At 40.0% G+C, this 21,901-nt stretch overlaps 5 protein-coding genes across 8 annotated transcripts; 4 read left to right on the plus strand and 1 right to left on the minus strand.

Moving 5' to 3' along the window:
• Window positions 1-539: 539 nt before the first annotated feature.
• Window positions 540-5,939, minus strand: LOC113149163 (adenylate kinase 7-like). Its single transcript, XM_026341065.1, has 18 exons — window positions 5,765-5,939; window positions 5,535-5,681; window positions 5,214-5,328; window positions 4,945-5,039; window positions 4,752-4,862; window positions 4,570-4,653; window positions 4,235-4,323; window positions 4,062-4,152; window positions 3,811-3,888; window positions 3,160-3,309; window positions 2,926-3,054; window positions 2,736-2,841; window positions 2,391-2,519; window positions 2,228-2,293; window positions 1,896-2,093; window positions 1,099-1,316; window positions 860-1,018; window positions 540-733 (listed from the first exon to the last, which is right to left on the minus strand). Exons 1-18 carry the CDS (start codon window positions 5,846-5,848, stop codon window positions 701-703), a joined length of 2,082 nt encoding a protein of 693 aa, XP_026196850.1. The 5' UTR covers window positions 5,849-5,939; the 3' UTR covers window positions 540-700.
• A 4,462-nt stretch (window positions 5,940-10,401) lies between these two features.
• actc1a (actin alpha cardiac muscle 1a) lies at window positions 10,402-13,734 on the plus strand. Of its 2 annotated transcripts, none has more exons than XM_026341066.1 (8): window positions 10,402-10,508; window positions 11,709-11,862; window positions 11,976-12,104; window positions 12,204-12,399; window positions 12,479-12,640; window positions 12,772-12,963; window positions 13,212-13,393; window positions 13,492-13,734. In XM_026341066.1, exons 2-8 carry the CDS (start codon window positions 11,734-11,736, stop codon window positions 13,633-13,635), a joined length of 1,134 nt encoding a protein of 377 aa, XP_026196851.1. In that variant the 5' UTR covers window positions 10,402-10,508; window positions 11,709-11,733; the 3' UTR covers window positions 13,636-13,734. The 2 variants fall into 2 exon arrangements, with proteins under 2 accessions (XP_026196851.1, XP_026196852.1); XM_026341067.1 differs by having other exon boundaries at window positions 10,411-10,508; window positions 11,712-11,862.
• A 533-nt stretch (window positions 13,735-14,267) lies between these two features.
• On the plus strand, window positions 14,268-16,470 carry LOC113149474 (rho GTPase-activating protein 11A). 2 transcript variants are annotated; one of them, XM_026341617.1, is made up of 8 exons: window positions 14,268-14,553; window positions 14,628-14,724; window positions 14,916-15,172; window positions 15,322-15,473; window positions 15,567-15,677; window positions 15,772-15,945; window positions 16,026-16,116; window positions 16,241-16,470. In XM_026341617.1, the coding sequence occupies exons 1-8, from the start codon at window positions 14,378-14,380 to the stop codon at window positions 16,350-16,352; spliced, it is 1,170 nt and encodes a 389-aa protein (XP_026197402.1). In that variant the 5' UTR covers window positions 14,268-14,377; the 3' UTR covers window positions 16,353-16,470. The 2 variants fall into 2 exon arrangements, with proteins under 2 accessions (XP_026197402.1, XP_026197404.1); XM_026341619.1 differs by having other exon boundaries at window positions 14,988-15,172.
• A 795-nt stretch (window positions 16,471-17,265) lies between these two features.
• LOC113149414 (neuroendocrine protein 7B2) lies at window positions 17,266-20,365 on the plus strand. 2 transcript variants are annotated; one of them, XM_026341527.1, is made up of 6 exons: window positions 17,266-17,313; window positions 17,663-17,876; window positions 18,166-18,315; window positions 18,487-18,599; window positions 19,127-19,180; window positions 19,449-20,365. In XM_026341527.1, the coding sequence occupies exons 2-6, from the start codon at window positions 17,663-17,665 to the stop codon at window positions 19,575-19,577; spliced, it is 660 nt and encodes a 219-aa protein (XP_026197312.1). In that variant the 5' UTR covers window positions 17,266-17,313; the 3' UTR covers window positions 19,578-20,365. The 2 variants fall into 2 exon arrangements, with proteins under 2 accessions (XP_026197312.1, XP_026197313.1); XM_026341528.1 differs by having other exon boundaries at window positions 18,490-18,599.
• Window positions 20,366-20,500: 135 nt separating this feature from the next.
• LOC113149740 (gremlin-1) lies at window positions 20,501-21,869 on the plus strand. Its single transcript, XM_026341992.1, has 2 exons — window positions 20,501-20,592; window positions 20,752-21,869. Exon 2 carries the CDS (start codon window positions 20,760-20,762, stop codon window positions 21,297-21,299), a length of 540 nt encoding a protein of 179 aa, XP_026197777.1. The 5' UTR covers window positions 20,501-20,592; window positions 20,752-20,759; the 3' UTR covers window positions 21,300-21,869.
• Window positions 21,870-21,901: the final 32 nt, after the last annotated feature.

A 21,901-nucleotide genomic window follows, 5' to 3' on the forward strand; every position in this document is an offset into this window, starting at 1 on the left:
TGTTTAGTTTTCATTATATGACTTGTAGCTGTTTTTGAATTTCGGTTATATGCAGCAGGACATCTGATCGACATCTGAATGAAATATGATAAAGACACTGTGAATTATCGTACAAACTTTACTATTTGTTTTTTAACTTTTCTCTACTGTGCATTTACAGGTGAGACAATAAGAAGTGGACGAGATTAACACCAGTGTCAGCATGCTGCTTCCAGTAAGTGCTCACTCGATAACACATTGTGAGCTGAGTCACAGACCAATAAAAACTGTAAGTTCTTCATACTGAGAGTGTAGATAGTCTGAAGTGTGTTAAGAAAAAGTGCATTATATTACAATAAGACTATTTGAATTTGAATGAATGTATTTTGTACTACAACTTATGTGTTTTGTGCTTTTGTTAATAGCAAATATTTAGTTTGAAGCATTATGGACATTTTCATTTTTCCAAATGTGTCCTCTCTGCTTGAGGAGAGACTCAAGGATCAGACAGATCAGGAGCTTAAATAACAAATCAGAGACAAACTGTTCACTATCTTTTCATCAAATCTCTTCGTAACATCGATGTACGACTTTATTCATCTTACATTACAATGTTTGTTTCGTCTGTATTTTAATTATGTTAAATACTGTAGAACAAGAACAGCCTCAGGTCCTGAAAAGAGGACGTCATATGTCGTATCAGCTCCTCACCAACTTGGTTTTAATCTTGTTTATTCCGTAATAGATGTTCAGCCTGCAAATACAAAACACAAAATACATCATACTGCATCAGTTCACTCATATCTAACAAAGGCAGTTCTTGTTAAAATGACCTGAGAATCTTTTCTGTGGGGTCAGCAGTGAAAATACTGGAGCATACCAAGAAATCAACGGGGTCGTCTGGTTTGATCTTGCTGCACTCTAACATGGCCTCGCTCAGCGAAGGCATCACATACTTCATCAGATAGTTCCTCAGTGGAAGAGCGCGAGCTTCCAGCAGCTCACACTCCTGTTGCTTCACCTCGGACAAATTCTTCTGCTATTAAAAAAAAATCAAGTATGCACAGGTTCTGTCTTCAGAGCATATCACTGCCTCCAACAGAGCTTCTCTTAACTTACCCACTCCTCATACTGAGCAGCCATCTCAGCCAGTGCAGCCTCATTTTTGCATTTCCTCTCAGCAGCCACTGCAGCCAGTCTCTGCTTCCTCTCTCGTTCTTTCTTTCTGTCCTCCTCTTTCTGCTCCTCTGGACTCACACCATAGTTCTTGGGAATCCCCACTATCTCAGTGATCTTCTTCATAACATCGCTATATTCTGGATCATCTGTATTAACCTCTGGACAAAAATAAGACAAGATAAAGATTCAGAGACATGTCTTCTGTACATTAAAGTCACACTCTAAAATGTCATTTGACCGTCTTTTGATAAGCTTTTGCAACGTCTGCAACATTTATTCTCATTCAGAGTTGCATTGATGTTTCACCAAGATCTTGTATAGATGATGGGAGAATCTGACCGTTGCGCAAAGTATTCTCCAGCACAACCCAAAGATTGGTTAAGGATTAGACTCTGTGGTGGCAAAACCATGGGTAAAAAACGAGTCACGCTCCCTGAAATACTCTTTCATAATTTGAGCCTGATGAATTCTGGTATTGTCATGCCTGTGACATTAAGGAAGGAAAAATCTGTTGATGTTTATGGTTCTTCACTATCCTTCCATTTTTTAATGATGTCTAGGACAGTTCGTAACCCAGTTTTGGTAGTTTCATCAGTCTCCTTGGATGTTTTATTTGTTTGATTGAAACAGATTAACATCTTTTCCACGACCACGGGATGTGTCTTCAGACATGGTTGCTTTAAATCAGAAAATGTAAAAATGTTTTGTCATTTTGTGTTTTGATAAATACTATGTACCAATATGTTCTGGGTGAATCTCAAGCTCATCGAAGTAGTCCAGCAGGGTTTCCTCTGCAGTAGTGCGTTGCCTGTAGCCCCTGAGACGTGAAACAAATTTATCCTGGTTGAGATGCATTTTCTCTGCTACATCCTCTGGAAGTCCTTTTACCCGGTTTATCAGGAAATCATCATCTGCTTCAAGTGCAATGACATGCTCTGCAAAACATGCAACAATGATGATCATAAGGTGTTTTAGTAAAGAAAGTTTAGTCAATTGGTTCAAAAACTAACATCCAATTCTTATTATTACATTGTAGTGAATTAAAGCATATTATAAGTAAATTATCAACCTGGGGTTATTTTCTTGTTGTACACAGGTGTTTTAATGTTTGAATCCTGGCTCTCTGTTCCCTCATCTGAGCAATAAAAAGCAAAAAGCATAGTTTAGACATTAGTGTAACAAGTAGTAGGAGTAAGAGTGATAAAGTAATTAAAACAATAGATGGAACTTACCCAAAAAAATCAGCTTTGCTTGCTCGTAGGTTTTAGGATATCCATCTAGAACAAATCCTTGGTTCCTGCATGGCTTTGAATTCAGCTTTTCTTGCAAAATGTCAAAAACTAGATGGTCAGCCACTCGACCTGATGGATCAAAACACTGGTTTTTAAAGCTGAGAAACCAAAATGCACTCAGACATTTACTCTACACAATAAAAAGCTATAAACTATCCAACCACAGGTTTATCATATCCCCTATAGTCACAGAGGAGTAAGCCTTGATGTTAATAATAAAATGATAGTTGTTTTTTTTAATAGCAGAGACGGATTATAAGCATTAATCAGTCCTATTTCACTAACCTGCATTCATTTCCATGCTTTTATGAATATTTTCCAGTTGTGTCTGTGCAGCAGCTGTTTCATCTTCACTGGCATGTTCAGGCTCACCTCCATTAACTATTGCCTTCTGTGGCATACAGAAACAAATGAACTGTGAGCATCTATTTTCTATACAGCTGTGAAAAAAATCTGAATATTTGATCTAACTGACCAGTTGTGTAATTTTTTCCTCAATGACCTCTTTGATCTTGATGTGGTTTATTCGATAGTGACTGCAGAGCTTCTCTGCAACAGTAGTTTTGCCAACAGCTGGAGGTCCAACAAGGCAGATTCTAATTGGCTACAAACATAGATGGAAAAACAATTACAGCAGCTTTTATCTGCTCCTGTTTGAAGCCTTGCATATACTGTATGTAGAGTTCATTTGATGAGTGTGAACATTTACAAGTAACTGCCTAGTATCTTTGTACTCCTCCACAATGTTCTCAATGTTCTCAACAATCCCAGCTTCAGATGTCCAGTGAAGATTCAATGAGTCTTTTATAATAAAAGCGTCCAGGCGGAGGTTAATACTAAGACACTCAAGTTCTTGTGGCTGAAATAAGAGACACAAACATCAAGGATTATTATCACTCTATGTTCAGCGTTTAGTATTTATGAGCAAAACATAGAGAAATAGAGGAGACATAGAGGAGACACACAGTGCAAGAGATTTAATTCTAAGTAGCAGGTTGTTTCCGTGATACCATAATTTATTCATGCAGTAGCTTTCATACTGAATCTATAGCCTTAGCCAGCTGTAAATTTACAATGTATTTGTAATATAACCTCACCCAAAGCCAGACAGCAGAAGACAACTGAATCTTGAACCTGCATCAGTTTCGCACGTAAAAATGTACATGTATAAAATATTCTCTAATTATGTCTGATAGTAAGCAAACGTTTACTTTTGCAGCACATAACAATTGTAGTACATACTGTAACAGCTTGGGTGAGTATTCATACTCAAAAAGTGTGCAATAGAGAGACGACTGACGGTAACAAATAAAACTTACTTGATTGTAACTTAATACAACAGTAAGATCAAGTACTGTACCTGAAAAGCATTCATGGTGATGGCCTCCTCCTCTGGTAATTTGTCAATTTGTCCTGGCCCAAGTTTATCGCTTATCATCTAAAAAGATAGAAACAACATGCTGTCGTATCATTTTTTTGCACCATTTTTTTTTTTGTCCTTTTGCCGTCATAGCAGAACGTTAAAACCAGTGTCACACCACTAATGCAGCCAATAATGTTACAAATCTATCCTTCTCCACCTGCTTATTTATAAAAATTTATAAAGATTACCTTCACAATATCCTCCAAAGTGTTCTTGGAATCATCAACAGCAAGTATGTACTTTGACTTTGGCCTGAGCTCAATGATATTTTGGATCACTCTGAAAAAGCAGCATAGTCAGTTTAACTCTGCAGTAATGAAAGAATTCATTATTTAGATAAGTATTGTAAGTTGAAAATCACCCTGCAAGGTCATATACATGAATCATTGGGATGTGATTTGTGCCCTGTCCAAATATGGGAATTTTTGGAAACTGCATCAACCAAGACACCTGTCAGAATGATGATATATAAAATTATGAATTCGGTATAAATACAGATGTAAAGACACAGACATAGAGTACACTGTTTGACATTATTATCATTTTGTTAATTTAACAACAAATTATTTGAATATTTAGATTTTTGTTTTTAATAATCCTTTTATGCTTAATTCTGTTCCCTCTGCTGCTGTAAACTTGGGAATTACCCCACTGTTGGATTAATAAAAGTCTATCTTATCTTATCTTAATATTTACCTTGAAAAAGTAGTGAAAGAGGTTCTCTCCTTTTCCATACTGAAGACCACAAGCTACGACATAACTCGTAAGTTTGGACTTTTTCTGTAAAATCAGGACAACTGAATTAGTACGGTTCATCTTTATTCTCTAAACATCTGAACATTTAAATATTCCAGTATAGCTAATAATTAAACTTTTACCCATCTACCCAGTTTCAGCACAAGTTTCTCCAGATGGTTGTGGTTTTTGAAACTCGGATTTGGTCTTTTTCTTCTGAAGTCTTCCTCTGTTAGCAGAACATCTGCTTCATCCTGGAGAGATATATTAGGCTGTGTGTTGTGCACATTACAAGTGGAAAATTGGAAAACATGCCTACGTTTTCCCCAGACTCACTGGATTCTGAGGCTTGGTCATGGCCCTGGTCATCACTGTTGAAACTAAGATGAACATTTTCCGAGACTTGAAGTTTTCCAGCTCAGCATGAAGGGCTGTAATAAAGGAAAAAGAAAAAATATACAGACACTGTTAAGGAAACAGCAATAACCCTTAATTTAGTTAACCACATTAATTTAGTTAACCACGTTTAATACTGCAATCTCTGATTGTAACAGAGTAATGTATAATAAAGACATTTCAGTTATAAACATATGTCACTCACTTACTTGTAATTGCCCATGTTGCTTCTTCAACCTGCTGTTGTGTAGCCATCTCAGAAATGTTGTACACCACCACATCACATTCAAGTAAGTGCTGAAGAAGCTCATCTCGAGTTGGTGACTACAAAAAGACATTGTATATCTTATTTTTAATAGTTTTTTATTTGCATTGTCCATTTGTTGCACTATTTTGAGCTGTTACAATCCCTGTTTAATAAAAAGCTGCAGTAGTAGAGGTGTTTCCACCTCTAACCAAGGCTACGTGTTCGTATACAGGAGAATACTTCTTATTATTTTGTGCCATATTAATCACTTGAACTCACTCACCACATACTGTTCCAGCAGAAAGCTTCTTTTTCCGCCTTTGGAGGATGAAGACACAGTTCCTACTATCTGGAAAGCAGGTTCACCTTCAGAGGAGGCTGACGCGTCTTCATCCTCTGAGGTCTCTCCGGCTACACACGTGGATAGAAACTGTTGAAGGAGGTTAGTGGATGTTATCTGTTAGGCTAACAGCTAACTGGCTACATAAACAGTTCAACGGTACTAGAAGTTACCTCAGCGATGTGTTTGGAGGAATATCTGTCGACGTCGCTGACAAAAATGCGTTTGGGACGAAGTTGTTGCCTTTTGTCCTCCATTTTAAAAGGATGGCGGTTTGCTTTTTTTTTAATTATGACTAAATTCACTTTATCCCGACAATAAATAGCTAAATGACAGCTCCAAGCTAACTAGCTGTCTAGCTAGCTATAGCGGACAAAGATAAGTTGTTGCTAGTCAACTGTTGCCATGGACTCACCACGGTTGCTATGGCTTAGCCAATGAAACGCTGCGTTGAGAATGCGTAAATTGACGCGTTACGTTACATGGATTACTTTACGTAACGAGTAACGAGCTGCTGGATTACTTTAGATTTATTTATATATAATCAACAACTTTAAAATACTTTATTCACTAGAGTGCAGAGGAAAATATAAACTACTTTCACTACATTAAAGCAGTTTTACAGTTTTAAATACTAGGAACTTTTGCAATTGTAGATTAAATTTTAAAAGTTTACTAATAAATGTTAATGTTCTGTTATGAATTAACCACCTGTCATTACTTTTAAATGGTTTCAGTTTGCTGCATCTTTACCAACTGCTTAAACTTGTAGTGGAGAGTTTTTTAATCAAGCTCTTGTACTTTTGCTTGCACTGAGTTTGGACAGTAGAATGTACATTCATCACATATGTCACAAATTTAAGTGCATGACTTTAGTGCAAATAGTAACAAGCATTTTTTTATTTTACTGATATTTTCTTCCAAAAATGATAAACTCCTCAAAAGTGTTATTCAATTCAATTTAATTCAGTTTTATTTATAGAGCGCTTTTTACAAATGACATTGTCACAAAGCAGCTTTACACAACCAAAGAACAGTACATGAACAGTGGATGAGTTAGAATCATAATAAGCAGATTGTCCCTGATGATGTTATTGCAGACAACATGGAGGTAAGGTCTAAGAAAAAAGAACAACTGGTCTGTTAGGTCTGATTGTGATGCTAATTGCGTAACTCTACACCCTGTGCAATATTAGATATGGGTTATAATACAGATAAATAAACTGAGCGGGTGTAACGGTTTAGTTTCCCTTTCGTTTTTCTTGGTTCTGTTTTTGTAGCTCAGTGGTGTAACTTCAGATCAGGTGTTAAAATCACAATCAATCAGATTTACAGTACAAATTTGATGATGATATAGTAGCTTATGTCTGTGTATGTTTTATACATGGTGTCACAATAACATTCCTCTAATACTGCCATCATTCTCAATTTAACACCTCCATTGCTCAACATCCCACTTCTGCACCCTAACACAGACACACACACACACACCTGTGGGTCTGAATATCCCCTGTTGGTGCAGAACAATGACGCGCTGACATGGAAACTTTCAAAGCACCCCACATATTTATAGAGCTGACATTATCTGAGGAACAGCTGGCAGCGTTGTGTGTGTCTGCTCCACACAGGTCTCAGCACTCAGTAAAACCCTGCCACATATTCAAAGCACTGTGATACTGAGGAGAGCTGTTCTGAGGAGGAGATTGTTTCTTGCCATGTATAGCAAACCTCTAAATTTAAAATTTACTAGATGTTTTTTAATGTGCTCAACAAGAGGTGAATAGCAAATAAGGATTTTCCTCAGTTTGCTTGAAAAGTCAAAATTTTACCCAGTATTAGCTTTTAAGAGATATATTGTATGGGCACAAGTGGCACAGTTATAATAGCATATCAGCTATTATCTAAGCAAAAAATGCCAAGAATAAGAATCAAAATGTGATGAAATTTAATATGTGTGTCTCAAAGTTTGAAAATTAAGTGTCAAGCCTATTATATGTCAGCTTAACATGTCTAGTTCACAATGCTCTACATTAACCAAATGTAGGAAACCTTCAAAAACATTTTAAATTCTCAGATATCAGCCTCCACATTAGTCTCAGTCTGGTTCTTTGAATAATATTTTTAGACGATGACAACTTATCTCTGCTGTCACATCCTATCTAGTTTCTCAAGAGCATGTACGATGATTTACAATTACAAAATAGCTACTGATGTGATTGTTGTGATTAACGTGTCAGCCAGCATGCAGTTTGTCAAACACTGCCGAGCCGTCATCTGTTTACAGCAGGCATGTGGCACGTTGCAATAACAGCTGTCGGCTCTGAGGGCAACAGTGCAGCACTGAGAACAGGATATTGTTCATTGCCAGGGGCTCCTTTCCATAATTCACTCCTCGGCAAGTGTCAAAGTTTCAGTGTCAGCGGTCAGGTGGTGTTATGGAAGAAAGCAAAACATTGCACTCAGGCTGCAGTTGTCAGACAGATTTTTGTTACGTGAAGTTAATAAAGACTCTGTTTCTTAATTTGAAATACTCATGTTTACAGAAATATACAGTTTTATATCATTTTTATAACTGGAAAAGAGATTGACCACTAATGTGTGTGAAAGTTTACGTGCAGGATGATTCATTACTTAGGCTACTTCAATGTCTCAGCTTGTCTCTCTGGTGCTCTGGCTTTCACCATTTCTGCAAATACGTGTACTGAAAGGTAAACAGAGCCTTGTCTAAGTGTGACTGGCTGTTAAGAAGCAATTGTTACTAACAGCTGCTCGTCTATGTGTGTGTGTTGGAGTGGGTGAGGGGTAGACAGGGGCCCAGCTGTCAGGACAGACAAACCCTGTGCTTCCCACATTCCCGTATAAGGACGAATGTCCCTCAAAACCGTGACCCATTTAAGACCACTGTGCTTTATCCTGATAAAGACCTGGTGATAAAGATAGGACTCGGCCAAAAATGCTTCTTTGACTTGAAGCGAGCTGTTGACAAAACACAGCAACGGTTTCATCCAAAAATTAACAGGATGCTTTTGCCTCCAAACTTTAACCAGAATTTGTGGCAACAACTCTGACTTATCAGATTAAATACAGTAGTTAAATGTTAGCTCTGTTTGGTTTGGTGTTAAAGGAACCAAACGTGGAACATTAAACATGGAAATACAAAGCATCATCAACTAGGGTAAAAATAAATAGATGACTAGGTAAAGAAGATAATGTATGTGTACATGAAAAAGATTCTGTGTTGACTCTTTAGCTCTACTACTACTTGTAGAACAACACTGTGTTCAAGTATGACCACTCGTAATCTTTGATTTGTTATTTTCATGCATTTCTAACATGAGACATGATGGATAAACTCAACTGTCTGAGTTCTGTGTAAAAAAAAGCCCTTGTCTGGTATAGAGGAATCAGTAGGTTGTTTTAGAAAGCTATCATATTCCTGTTTTAGACTGCTATTTATTTCTGCAGGGACAATGCAGATTAATCAATATAACTCCTTTTTCAACTGTTGTCCCCTCATCAAGCAATTAAAATTATGTTAAATTAGCAATTACAACAACAATATATGTATGTATATGTGAATATGCTGTGTTAAAATAGCAAGTGAGGCACGATATGGTTGAACAAGCTCAGCAAGAAAACAAATTCCAGGAAAAAATAAGATGTAATCTCATACTACCAAAACTTTAGAAAACTCTGTTTTAAGATAATCTTGATAAAAATCTAAACCATGATTCACCAGGATATACACAGGATATGAAGGCAGCTTTGTTATGTAAAAGCCTGGAATGGAAATAGACAAGTGGGTTAGTAGCGCCTGTCTCTGGGGCGCGTTACAGCGTATAGCTACAAATGGAATATTTCAAAGTGTCAATGGTGTGTGGGGGATATTTACATTCCTACTGCACTCACAGAGGCCTGATAGGGTAGCATGGGGACGTAGGTTCTGCGGGGGCTGTACAGCGGGACGAATAAGGAGCCTGAGCGTTCGCCGTTCAGCTCTCAGTCTGGTGCAGCCACTGGCACCTGTTCTACTCTATTTCCCTAAAAGGAGACACTGGAGCCAATCAGAGCCGAGCACCATCGGCTGCACAGGCCATCCTAGGGATCTGTTGTCTGTTGGAGGTCCCTTCCACCCCCCTCTTACAATATTGCCTCTCAGCTGTCTTGCATGTTTTTGGCCCCCCTCCCTCTTCACACATGCCAGGACACTGGCACACTGTCACAGGCAGGTCCCCCCAGACGGCTCCTTAACCAGATTGTTCAGACAAGATCTCACGTTACCATCACCCACATCCCCTGTGTGGTGTTTCAGCTTAGTCATATTAACACATCCCCAGGGACATAAGGGCAAAGTGTGAATGAATGAAAGAGGCTGCATAAAAATAAAGTTGATGACACGATGATGTTGTAGTTACAGTAACTGATTTTGTAAGTGTCCCAAACGCTCTCTAGCAATAAGTTCAAAGGGCGTAAGTTGATTTAAATGTGAAATCTTCATCATTAATGAGTACACACAAGCATTTTGACACCATCAATCTACTGTTAGGCAGTATTTTGCCATGTAAAATACTATTAAGATACAGTATTCCAGAGTACAAACTACACATCTGTCTCAAATGTCATTAAATGTTGTTAATTAATAATTAATATCAACATGAAAACATTCAGCGTCTGACACCACTGCTTCTTTCATCTGTTAAATCTCTTTCATCTCCAACTTTTCTCTAGTTTGGTGGCGTCTCTGACACAGGATCCACCACTTAACCATTTGGCTGAGCAGCACTTAATTTGGGCTTGTGTGAACTCCTGTGCCCGCCCACTGGCCCCCAGCCTCAGGATGCTGGGACATATTTAAGAACCCCGTTGCACCCTCACACTTTGTCCCAGTGGAAACTCCAGTCTTGTGGTTACAACTTGGTGAGTACCTTTGCAGTCTTGTTGCTGTTGGTTGTGTGGAGTGTATCAGGAAGGATGAGTAGTGCTGCTGCTTTAAGACAAATTACTGCTGCAATGTGCATAGAGAGAAAGTTTAAAGTTGTGTCTGTGATCAGAGTAGAAGATTCGTTGTTGAAATGAATTTTGAATCTAAGAGTGAGGATAAAGGTGGAAAGGAAAAAGAAAAGAAAACTAGATAATGTAGAAGAGTTCGGGGAGTGCTGTAATACGTGAACAGGTCATCGATGTCCACTAACAGCGCAGATTAGTAACTGACTCGGAGGTTTAGGATGTAAGAACGATGCTTGTTCTTGCTGTGGAGAGGCAGATATGCAGCTCTGACCAGTTTGATATAAGCTGAGATAAATTTTCATCTAGAGGTTAACACAGATAGAATGTAGAGCTGTTAATATCGAATTTAACCAGTTAAATAGAATCAGTGTTACAGAGTTACTTCTTTCTTTTAGAGTTCTGATAAAACTGTCAAAAACTCTTATTGGATGGATGCTTTTGCATATTGTTTCTGTTTAGCGCCTTGAAAACAATACACTAAATACTGCGGCAGCCATATAAATTCTTCATACAGATGTTGGTTTGAAAGGGGAAGCCTGTACAAAGGGAGTATTTCTGGTACTAGTGATGCAGACTGTAGCCAGAGATCCTAGAAGGATCAGACCACATGGTCTGGCTCCAAGCAGGGGAGTCGACAGCTGAGGAGAGACCCAGGCCTCCGCTGCCACTTGTCAAAAGACACACCGCCTCAGCTGTTAACTGGCTACGGCTTAACGATGAGATATAGAGCAGGGTTTGTGGGGGCAGTGGTGGGGGGTGAGGTAACAAGGGTCGCGAAGCTGAAAATAGACCTGAGAGTGTGTTGGGGGCGTGAGCCATGTCTCGTTTTGGCTTTTTATGCAGCTGTGAGACTCAGGAAGGAGATTAGAGCACTCGTGTGTGTCTTCATACTGGACAGTGTTACAGATTTTCTCTCTGTATTACATGTCTTTGTTTTTTCATGTGAAATTATTCTCTGTATACACTTCAAACAGAAATATTTCAATGTGACAGAAGGTTTTCAAAGCAAACAATTATCTCTTTTTTGAAACATCCTAGCTAGAATTAAATATTCTCCTGAACATCTCAAACTAAGGTTTTGCCTGTGTTTCCATCATCTCTCTGGAACAGAAGGCCAGCCAAAAACCAAGCAAACATGTGTGACGACGATGAGACCACCGCCTTGGTGTGCGACAACGGCTCTGGACTGGTCAAGGCTGGATTTGCCGGTGATGATGCTCCCCGTGCTGTCTTCCCATCCATTGTTGGACGCCCCCGTCACCAGGTATGAAAACGAAAGGAGCCATGAAGTTTTCCAAAGACAGGATTTTTGTCACACAGCTTGTCCAGCTTGTCTTCCTCTTGAGCTTCTGAGATGTGTTTTTGTTTCGTTCTCAGGGTGTGATGGTGGGTATGGGTCAGAAGGACAGCTACGTGGGAGATGAGGCCCAGAGCAAGAGGGGTATCCTGACTCTGAAGTACCCCATCGAGCACGGCATCATCACCAACTGGGACGATATGGAGAAGGTGAGAATTCAATAAACACTTCTAGATTCTTCCCTTTGTACACAATGAGAAAATGAGATCATGGAGTGTTAACTTCTCATCCATGATCCTATTTCACAGATCTGGCACCACACCTTCTACAACGAGCTCCGTGTGGCCCCAGAAGAGCATCCCACTCTGCTGACTGAGGCCCCCCTGAACCCCAAGGCCAACAGGGAGAAGATGACCCAGATCATGTTTGAGACCTTCAACGTCCCAGCCATGTATGTGGCCATCCAGGCTGTGCTGTCCCTGTATGCCTCTGGTCGTACCACCGGTGAGTCTCCACTTCTTTCAGTAAAAACTTTTTGTGTTTCTGTTCCTTCGCCTGACAATTGGCTGCTTTTTCTGAACAGGTATTGTTCTGGATTCTGGTGATGGTGTGACCCACAATGTTCCCATCTATGAGGGTTATGCTCTGCCCCACGCCATCATGCGTCTGGATCTGGCTGGTCGTGACCTGACTGACTACCTGATGAAAATCCTGACTGAGCGTGGCTACTCCTTCGTTACCACTGGTGAGAAAGCCGCATCAGTAATCTCCATCTGTTTATTAGAGTTCATAAAGGGTCCATTTAATTACTCATAAATTACTTTAGAAGTGTTTTATCTCATTTAAATTGTGACTCTTCTCGTCTCCTCCCTCCAGCTGAGCGTGAGATCGTGCGTGACATTAAGGAGAAGCTGTGCTATGTTGCCCTGGACTTTGAGAATGAGATGGCCACTGCTGCCTCCTCCTCCTCCCTGGAGAAAAGCTACGAGCTGCCCGACGGTCAGGTCATCACCATCGGCAACGAGCGTTTCCGCTGCCCCGAGACCCTGTTCCAGCCTTCCTTCATCGGTGAGTCACAGCTGCAGATGGGATTACTCCATGTGAATTAAATCAGATTTATATGTGATGAAGTGTCATGTAGGAAAATATTGTTCCCAAAGGGAGATTCTTACTTTTTTCTTAATTAGCAGAATTAATATTAGGCTTACATTTTTAATATGTAAGTAGAGGAGGCTGGTTTATAAACAAGTAATAAATGACAAAATCATTGGTAATTGTTATTATGATGCTTACATTTCCTACCTTAACCTGCTCAGGTATGGAGTCTGCTGGTATCCATGAGACCGCCTACAACAGCATCATGAAGTGTGACATTGACATCCGTAAGGACCTGTACGCCAACAACGTGCTGTCTGGTGGTACCACCATGTACCCTGGTATTGCTGACCGTATGCAGAAGGAGATCACGGCCCTGGCCCCCAGCACCATGAAGATCAAGGTGAGCCTTTACCAAGCTGAACTGATGGGTCAAATCCGTGTGTGTAAAATGTTCTTGTACCAACCTGTACCTCTGCTCCTTCTCTCCTATCCCTGCAGATCATCGCTCCCCCTGAGAGGAAATACTCCGTCTGGATCGGCGGCTCCATTCTGGCCTCTCTGTCCACCTTCCAGCAGATGTGGATCAGCAAGCAGGAGTACGATGAGGCAGGCCCCTCCATCGTCCACAGGAAGTGCTTCTAAACGTCCAACCAGCACCAAAACACCCTACACCAACTTTCCATCTTTATCTGTATTTCTACTGTGCCTTTTGCTGTATATACATGTACCGTTGTAATAAAAATAGTTGCTTTTAACAGTAATCTGGAGTGTTGGAGTCAGTCTCAGCGTACACGTAGCAAACTGTATGTTTTTATTGTATATATTCATTCAAATACATTGATTTTGACAATGAGCAAGCACAAGGAAATGGGAATAGGGAATAAACTAAAAAAACTACCACAAAGATGCAAAGCACCAAATACAAACATGTAACAAATGTCTAAAAAATGACATTAAACAATCTCAGAGAGTCTATTTCAACATTGTTCCAACATAGGAGAGGTGCTGGTTTTGAATTCAGCTACTTCCTCTACACCAGGCAGCTGCACCGTGCATTATTTGCATCATGCCTAATACTTGACTACACATACAGCCTTCTTTTGGTGATGCACTGTTTGAGAGCGGGTATTGCAGGCAGGAATCTGAAGTTAAAGTTCATATTATTTTCAAGCCAAAAGCAAACATTCCATATTTCCCATGTCACCTGAATGCACCACTCTTCCATCAGTTCTCATTTCCTGTCACAGCTGATATGAATGAGGATAACAAAGCACATCTGAGCTTGGTCCTCTGTGGTTTCAGCAGGTGATTTACAGATTTTATGATGACAGTAAACACCAGTTGAACTACACGGTTTGTGACACCTCTTAGTCAAATTTGAACCATGAAGGTCACCGATAGAAATGTGATTCGGTTTCACCTGCAAGTCCTCTATGGGATAACTGTGAAGAACTTTGAGAAGAAAAAGGAGCGACTGTCCGTCAGTGGTTCTAAGATCTTTGGTGTTCCTCTAGAAAATGTATCCCGGCGATATATTCCTGAGTTTGGTCTTGTGCCGTGGTGAGTAGAAACGGCACCACAGAGAAATGTTTACTTGTCACACGGTCACAGATAAACTGATGTTTGTTTCTCAGCTTTTTGGTGGATGCTTGTTCGTTTCTTCTGGAGCGTGCTGGGACTGTAGGCCTGTTCCGAAAGCCAGGCTCTCTTCCTCGAATTAAGACACTTAGGGTAAGACTTTTATTTTACACATAGAGGAGGTACTGGAGCAATAGAGCTGTGTGGTGGTTTGTGCAAACACTGGTGTTTTATCTCTACTCGGTGGGATAGATGAAGAAACAGATTCAGTGGTTCTAGGGGGAACAGTAATGTGACTCCTTTGTTACTGTGACCAGATAAATCATGATGCGTTCTGTTCTCAGGCCAAGCTGAACAGAGGAGAGGAGTGTTTGACCAGTGCGCTCCCCTGTGATGTTGCTACTCTCATCAAACAGTTTTGCAGAGAACTACCGGAGCCGTTGTTTCCCCCTGAGATCCACGAAGCTCTGCTCAAGGCCCAGGCCCAGTCCAACGAGCAGGACAGAACGTCAGCCCTCCAGCTGCTGTCCTGTCTGTTACCTGCCAGAAACTGCTCCTCGCTGCATTTTCTGTTTGACTTCCTCTCTAAAGTCTCCCAGAGGTATGAACGGACATCTCATGATTCACACTGTGTTTGACTGGAGTGGATGAGATACAACCAGAACCAGGCAGAGACCTGGATTACACACATTTTGAAGAGACATGATGATGATGAGTGTTTTTCCTCTTCCTCCTCTTCACTGCTTTAAGATGTGCTGAAAATTTGATGACCAGCTCCAATCTCGCTACCGTCTTTGCTCCATGTCTTCTACCTCCTCCAAACAAGACTGAGATGTCTGAAGGACGACTGGAACTCAGGGTTCTTCTCCTGCGCACCTTCATAGAGAATCCTCATTTATTTGGTAATAAACCCGTCACTCAAAGCAGCAGTTTAACCTTGCACAACATCTAAACATAATTTGATGTATTGTTATGATCTTTGCTATATTTGACAGGTGTGATTCCTAAGTCTGTGATGGACAGTATGAGCTTTCTGATTAATTTCAATTTTCCAAAACATGCACATTCAAAGAAAAGCAGTCAGAGAAAGAGGCACAGTTTCAAAGGTAAAGGTCAAAATAATCATTGCACAAACAAGATTTAAAAATGGATCTGCCCTAAACCTCCTGTATGCTCTTCTGTTTTATCAAATACGTATAGTGATGCGATCTACAAAGACGGTGTCTTGGATTCAAGGTAGATCAAAGGTCACACTTCCAGTTTCTGAGCAGAGCCAGGGGTCCACATCAGGAGACAAACCTAGCCTCAGAAGAAGCCTTGGTCTGGAGAACTTCCCCAGTATCTTGCTGTTTAGGACCTACATGCCCTCTGCAGGTAAAACACAAAATGCAGGAAGAGAGAAGCTGCAATGAAGAATCTTCTTTTTAATTATTAATTCACGATATCCTTAATAGATGACGGTGTCAGACCTGCAGTGAATGTATTGGATGGTTCGAGTCCTGTTGGGAAAGACTCCTGTAAGACACCGCAGCAGAGACTAAAAAGGTGAATAATGGCAGCTTGGAAGCAAATAAGTCATCAGGCATCAAAACTGTGCTGCATTCACTGTGGATTTAATGTTAAAAAACATACAATGAAATGCAAGTAAGCAGATTTTCTTTGTTTGCAGAGATCTGCGTTTCCCCCGATTCACTCGAGGTCTCGATGCAGGCCGCTCTCCTGTGCTCACTGCTGTGGGGAAACTGCAGCTCACTCCCTGGAAAAGACGCTCCTCACTATAACATTTAAAGAGCCGAGAGGCATTTAGCAGCATTTTCACTTTATATATTGTCTTAAATCAAATAATTTAAATGTATCTTTTAACATTATTTATTTTAATAAATGTATATTTGACTATTTATCTCACAACAATGTTGTGTGGGTGATACTTCTACATCAGCGATTTAACTTTTAAAGTTGAGCTCTTTTAGCTGTTAAAACTTGATAGCATGTTGAGTTGAATTAATTAAATGTTGAGTTAATTCAACTCATTAAATTAAGTTTTTACATAACTTTACAGTAAAGTTTTTCTCCGTGGTTTAGGTATTCGTTTGCTTTGTACTTCACTTGTAAGTCACTTTGGTTAAAAGCTTCTGATAAATGACTAAATGTAAATTAAACACGAGGACACACATTACATTATTTCTTCATAGAATATTAGCAGGTTAAAGGTTAGTGTTATAGTCAGTGCCTGCTCCTGGATGCCTTGAAATGAATAGTTTGTTTGCTGTAGTTTAGTTTTCTCAGGACTAAAACAGTTTTTTCTAGTAAAGTTAACTAGTTCTGGTTAAAAGTGTAAATATAAGACAAAACACTAAATGCTCTCGGTTCCTGTGGTTCTGTTCTGGATGATGTGATAAGAACCTACTCAGAACAGGGGCTTGGTTTCCTAGCAACTGCATCTGAGCCTTGAATCCTTTTGCAGGATGATCACCGGAAATCAAGTGTCTCCTACAAAATAAAACAAATAGAAAAGTAAATCATAGAGGCAAAGCATTCGAGAATAAATCATGCACGTTTAGAAAATGGCTAAATTGACTTTGAATTGACTGAAAATTTGAGTGAAACGCGTAAAATCGATTTCTAAAAAGATTTAGTCAATTTTGCCGTGTGTTTTTAGAGCAGTCTTTTATTTTGGAAGCCAGGTTTTCTTCTATGTGTCCAGCTTGACAGAAGTCAACTCACTCCATCAGCACGGACACGGTAAGGAAATAACACAGAGATGTCTTTTCATGTAAATTGTGATCTTTTCCCACAGTAAAATCAAGTATATGTTCACCTAAATGACACTAAATACCGGTTCTAATATAAATTAGGATTTCTATGTCTCAGACGTATCATGGTCTTTTTATAGACTAGGCCTGTTTACATCGCTCTGTTTACACAGTGAGTGGCGCAACACGGCTTTATTGTAATGTTCTAACCATCGTGAGGACGGATATCATTAAAACTTCCTATTAAAGCAGCTTATTGATCTTAGTATTTAATTCTCTCGCCATGTGTTGGCACATGATGACACCCCTGTCCGTCTTTGTCCGTTCTTCTGATGCAGATGACCGACATGGGCTCCGCGTTGCTCGGCCTCCTCCTGTGTCTCCAGCTCGGCCTGGCTCCAGCCCGCAGCCCCCGCACGGCGGACCAGGTGTCCGAAGCCGACATCCAGCGGCTCCTGCACGGCGTCATGGAGCAGCTGGGCATCGCTCGGCCGCGGGTGGAGTATCCCGCACATCAGGCCACCAACATAGTGGGTCCTCAGAGCATCCAGGGTGCGTAGAGTCCAGGCTGTAGTGGGAGGAAATGGTTTTCTTAATATAATTAAATATAATTTCCATTTAAACCCATTCACTTAGTATTAATTCACTTTACTTTTACTGTATTTGCTTTTTGTTCACAGCCTCAATGTTTCTGTCACATTCTGTGTTTAAACCTAATTTAATATGAAATAAATTAAATTCCATTCGGTTTGTTGTGTTTTGGGCTTTTTCTGCTGCAGCTGGAAATGATTTAGCATCTTTCTAATTGATGCTGATTGCAGCTCTTACTTTCCTCCACAAGGTGGCGCTCACGAAGGGCTGCAGCATCTCGGCCCCTATGGGAACATCCCCAACATTGTGGCTGAGCTGACGGGAGACAATGTCCCCAAAGACTTCAGTGACGACCACGGGTACCCAGATCCCCCCAACCCATGTCCCCTGGGAAAGACAGGTGCAAATTCAAATTCTAAGAACATTATTTTAAAGTAAATGTTTAAAAAGTTGATTACTTCTTATTTCTAAAACTCATTTCTAAGTTTTAATCAACTTTTAGCCGTTTCCAGGACTCGAACATGACGTTTAATAAAAGCATCATCAGTCATTTCTGTGTCATATCACACAGCAGCAGACGGGTGTTTGGAAAACGCTCCGGACACAGCCGAGTTCAGCAGAGAGTTTCAGAAACACCAGCACCTGTTTGATCCGGAGCATGACTACGCTGTCCCGGCGAAGTGGGTGAGTACAGAGACAACAATAAAAATATTGGTGGTCTGTAAAAATTATTCTCTTGTTGTTAGTGTGATTTGTTTGGTTCATTTAAAGTCTTGTTAAGTTTATTAAGTGATTTATTATAGATTAAAACGTGAAAGGTAAATGTTCCTTATCAACACAGAGGTCTCCGGTTTAAACTAACTTTAAGTAATAATAATCTAAAACACCATAACAGAGACATTTCTACCAGGTAAAAGAATCCTGTCCATTAAATCACAACAGGATGATCAGCTGAACAATATAATATGTTTATTCTCACAATATAATATATTTTTCCTCAGGGTGTTGAGAACAAGTCTGTCACAATATGAGTTCTTCAGCTTGTGTTGTGGTAGTTCTGGTCTGAGGAAGTCCCCTTCAGAGTGTTTTGATTCTTTGAAAAGGCTTTCTGGCAATTTGCTGACTATAACTCAGGAATTAATGAGCTGACAGTAAAATAACTAATACATGTTTTTTTTTTTTTTTTGTCTAAAAACTATTTCTTTGCTCAGAACAAGGAGCTTTTGTACCAGAAACTGAAGGGAGGACCAAAAAGAAGAAAAAGGGTACAGTATTTGTCTTTTTCCCTTCTTCCTGTGTCTGATTATGTCTGAGAAACCACATCAGCAGCACTGAGACTTACCCCTGAAGGAACCGATGTACTCTGAAACTCAATGATTTAGATGTTTTACTGCATTTTCTGAATAAGCTAACAAACCACAAAACATTTCTCGCATTGTGTTTTAAGATTTTCTTCCATTGACTCAGGTCTTACGAGGTTACGTACATGCTTACAGTCTGTAATCTCATGTTTTTCTGTCTCCCTGTCTGCAGAGTGTCAACCCATATTTAATGGGCCAGAGGCTTGACAACGTGGTCGCCAAGAAATCTGTTCCTCACTTCTCTGAGGAAGAGGAAGACGAGGTACCAACTACATCTGCTACCATCAAGTCATCAGCTTAAACTCCTGCACCTGCAATCTGCACTGTTCACTCTCAGATTAAAGGTTTTAACACTACAGAGTTCAACAGGCAGTGGGATTATGACTTGAGGGGTCCCTGATTTATCCCAAATTAACTGTCTGCATTTTAATTCTTAATATGTTGCAGTATAATGTACACAAGGATATGTCTTGTATCTTCCTTTGATACTTTCTCTTTGTGATATTTAATTAACACAAACAAAATTAACATTCTTATCTGTCATGCTGTAGATTTAAGATCTAGACTATTTGTGGGGAACAAGTGATCATCATTTCATTCCTTTTTTAAAGATGTGTACAGAACCAGGTTCAGATTCAACCATTCAACCCACAATACCAGAATATATGGTGTTAAATACTGGCAGTGTACAATATACAGTATCTAGAACTGTATTATAACAAGTTGTATAAAGATATAATCTGGAAAATGCTGAATCAAAGATGTTCATGACTGTACAGAGATCTATTAGCTCTCACTAATATTTTTTGTATATCTTGATATGAACATTTATTCACCTCTGTGTCTTGAAGCAAACTTTTAGTACAGATAATGCTCCTAGAAGTTAATTATTTATAGTAGTAGCTCTGTAATGTAAATGATGGTTGTGCACTGCTTCACTATAGCATGACAAATATTGCTGTTCTTATTCTGATAAGGATCTATTGACTTCACCGTGTACTGGAAGTTATTAGTCTTAACGGGCATCGGTGAATCTGTCATCTTGCCAAAAATGTTTGTGTTCTGTTTTTGTTCAAATAAACGATCTATCTGCATTGAAAAAGTTTGGAGGAGGTTTTTTCCCCTCTCAGGCAGATAAAGTGAAGATCAGGTTCTGCGGGGCGTGTTCTACTGAAGCTTTGAAACTCAAGACAGTTCAGAAAAACCGCTCACTGTAAAACCCACCACAGAGGACGCAGGAGCTGCAGACACAACACATATTGTAAACTGTTTTGACGGAGTCAAGCTTTATTGTGAGGAGCTTAAATAAACAATAGGTAACTACCACTTCAGTTTTTATTTGTTACTGAATTCCTAAATTGTCATGTGTTTGGAAAAACCCGATGCACACTACTTGTTTCATGCGTAATGCGCGCGTAAAATTTATGCGTAAAACCTTCTCCACTAATAATTAATCTGATTTGTTTTCCTTTCAGCTTCGACTATGAGGTCACCATCAGCACTGCTTTCTGCAGTAGTTTTAGTGCTGCTGCTCAGCCCGCTGAGAAGAACAGATGCTGCAAACTATCAAAGCGCTTTACCACTTTTAAACAAGTTGAACCCCAATGAGTCGGAGAGATGTTTACAACCTTCCATCGGTGGACTAATTTCCCGCAGTCCGGGGCTCGTAATCTCAACCGATGAAGTGCTGGAGTCCAGTCAGGAGGCGCTGCATGTCACGGAGCGTCGGTACCTGCGGCTGGACTGGTGCAAGACTCAGCCGCTCAAGCAGACCATAAAGGAGGAGGGCTGCCTGACGCGCACTATCATCAACCGGTTTTGCTACGGACAGTGCAACTCCTTCTTTATCCCGAGGCACATTTATCAGGACGAGAACGCCTTTCAGTCCTGCTCAGCCTGCAAACCCAAAACCTTCAGCACAGTCACGTACACCCTCTACTGTCCGGGACAAACTCCCAGAACCAGGAAGAAACGTGTCCGGCGCGTCAAGCAGTGTCGATGCACAACAGTGGATAAGGATTAGACGCAATCACATCCAAGTGGACATGTGTCTGATCCATTGGAGGACGATGACAACAGCTTTGCAGAAATAAATCATGAGAAACTTACCAGAGTCTAAATGAGTCCCGATATCTCTCAATTTTTATCATAATCTAAAGAAGACAACCAGCAATTTATCACAAATTGAGTAAAGATAAGATATGTAAATGGAAACCAGAACATGTGGCATTACGTAGGATGCTCCTCGTGCTCCAAGAAAGTCATTAGATTTGAAAATTGGTCGGACTTGCCAAACTTGCGATTCAGTTTAGGAAAGCGATGACAGAGTGTCACTGAAAGTGGGTTAAAGCTAAAGTCAGGCTGGTTGGTGACACTGCGACACATGCGAGCCTTGTTCCATATCAGGACATGTAGGAGGACGAATCTTCAAGGGACTTGGATGGATGCTTTGTTTCCACTGTGTGGGATGTTTCCATGATATAAAGATTTTTTTTCAACCTGCACTGCTGAACGCCACTTAATTTTATAACTGTGTATAATTTGAGTGTCATTTCTTGTAAAGTTGCATGTAAATAAAGACTTTGAGCTGTGAGATCCCATTTTCCGATCTGTTATTTATTTAAA

The sequence above is a fragment of the Anabas testudineus genome, chromosome 24 (assembly GCF_900324465.2).
Source record: "Anabas testudineus chromosome 24, fAnaTes1.2, whole genome shotgun sequence".
NCBI classification, from domain to species: Eukaryota; Metazoa; Chordata; class Actinopteri; order Anabantiformes; family Anabantidae; genus Anabas; species Anabas testudineus.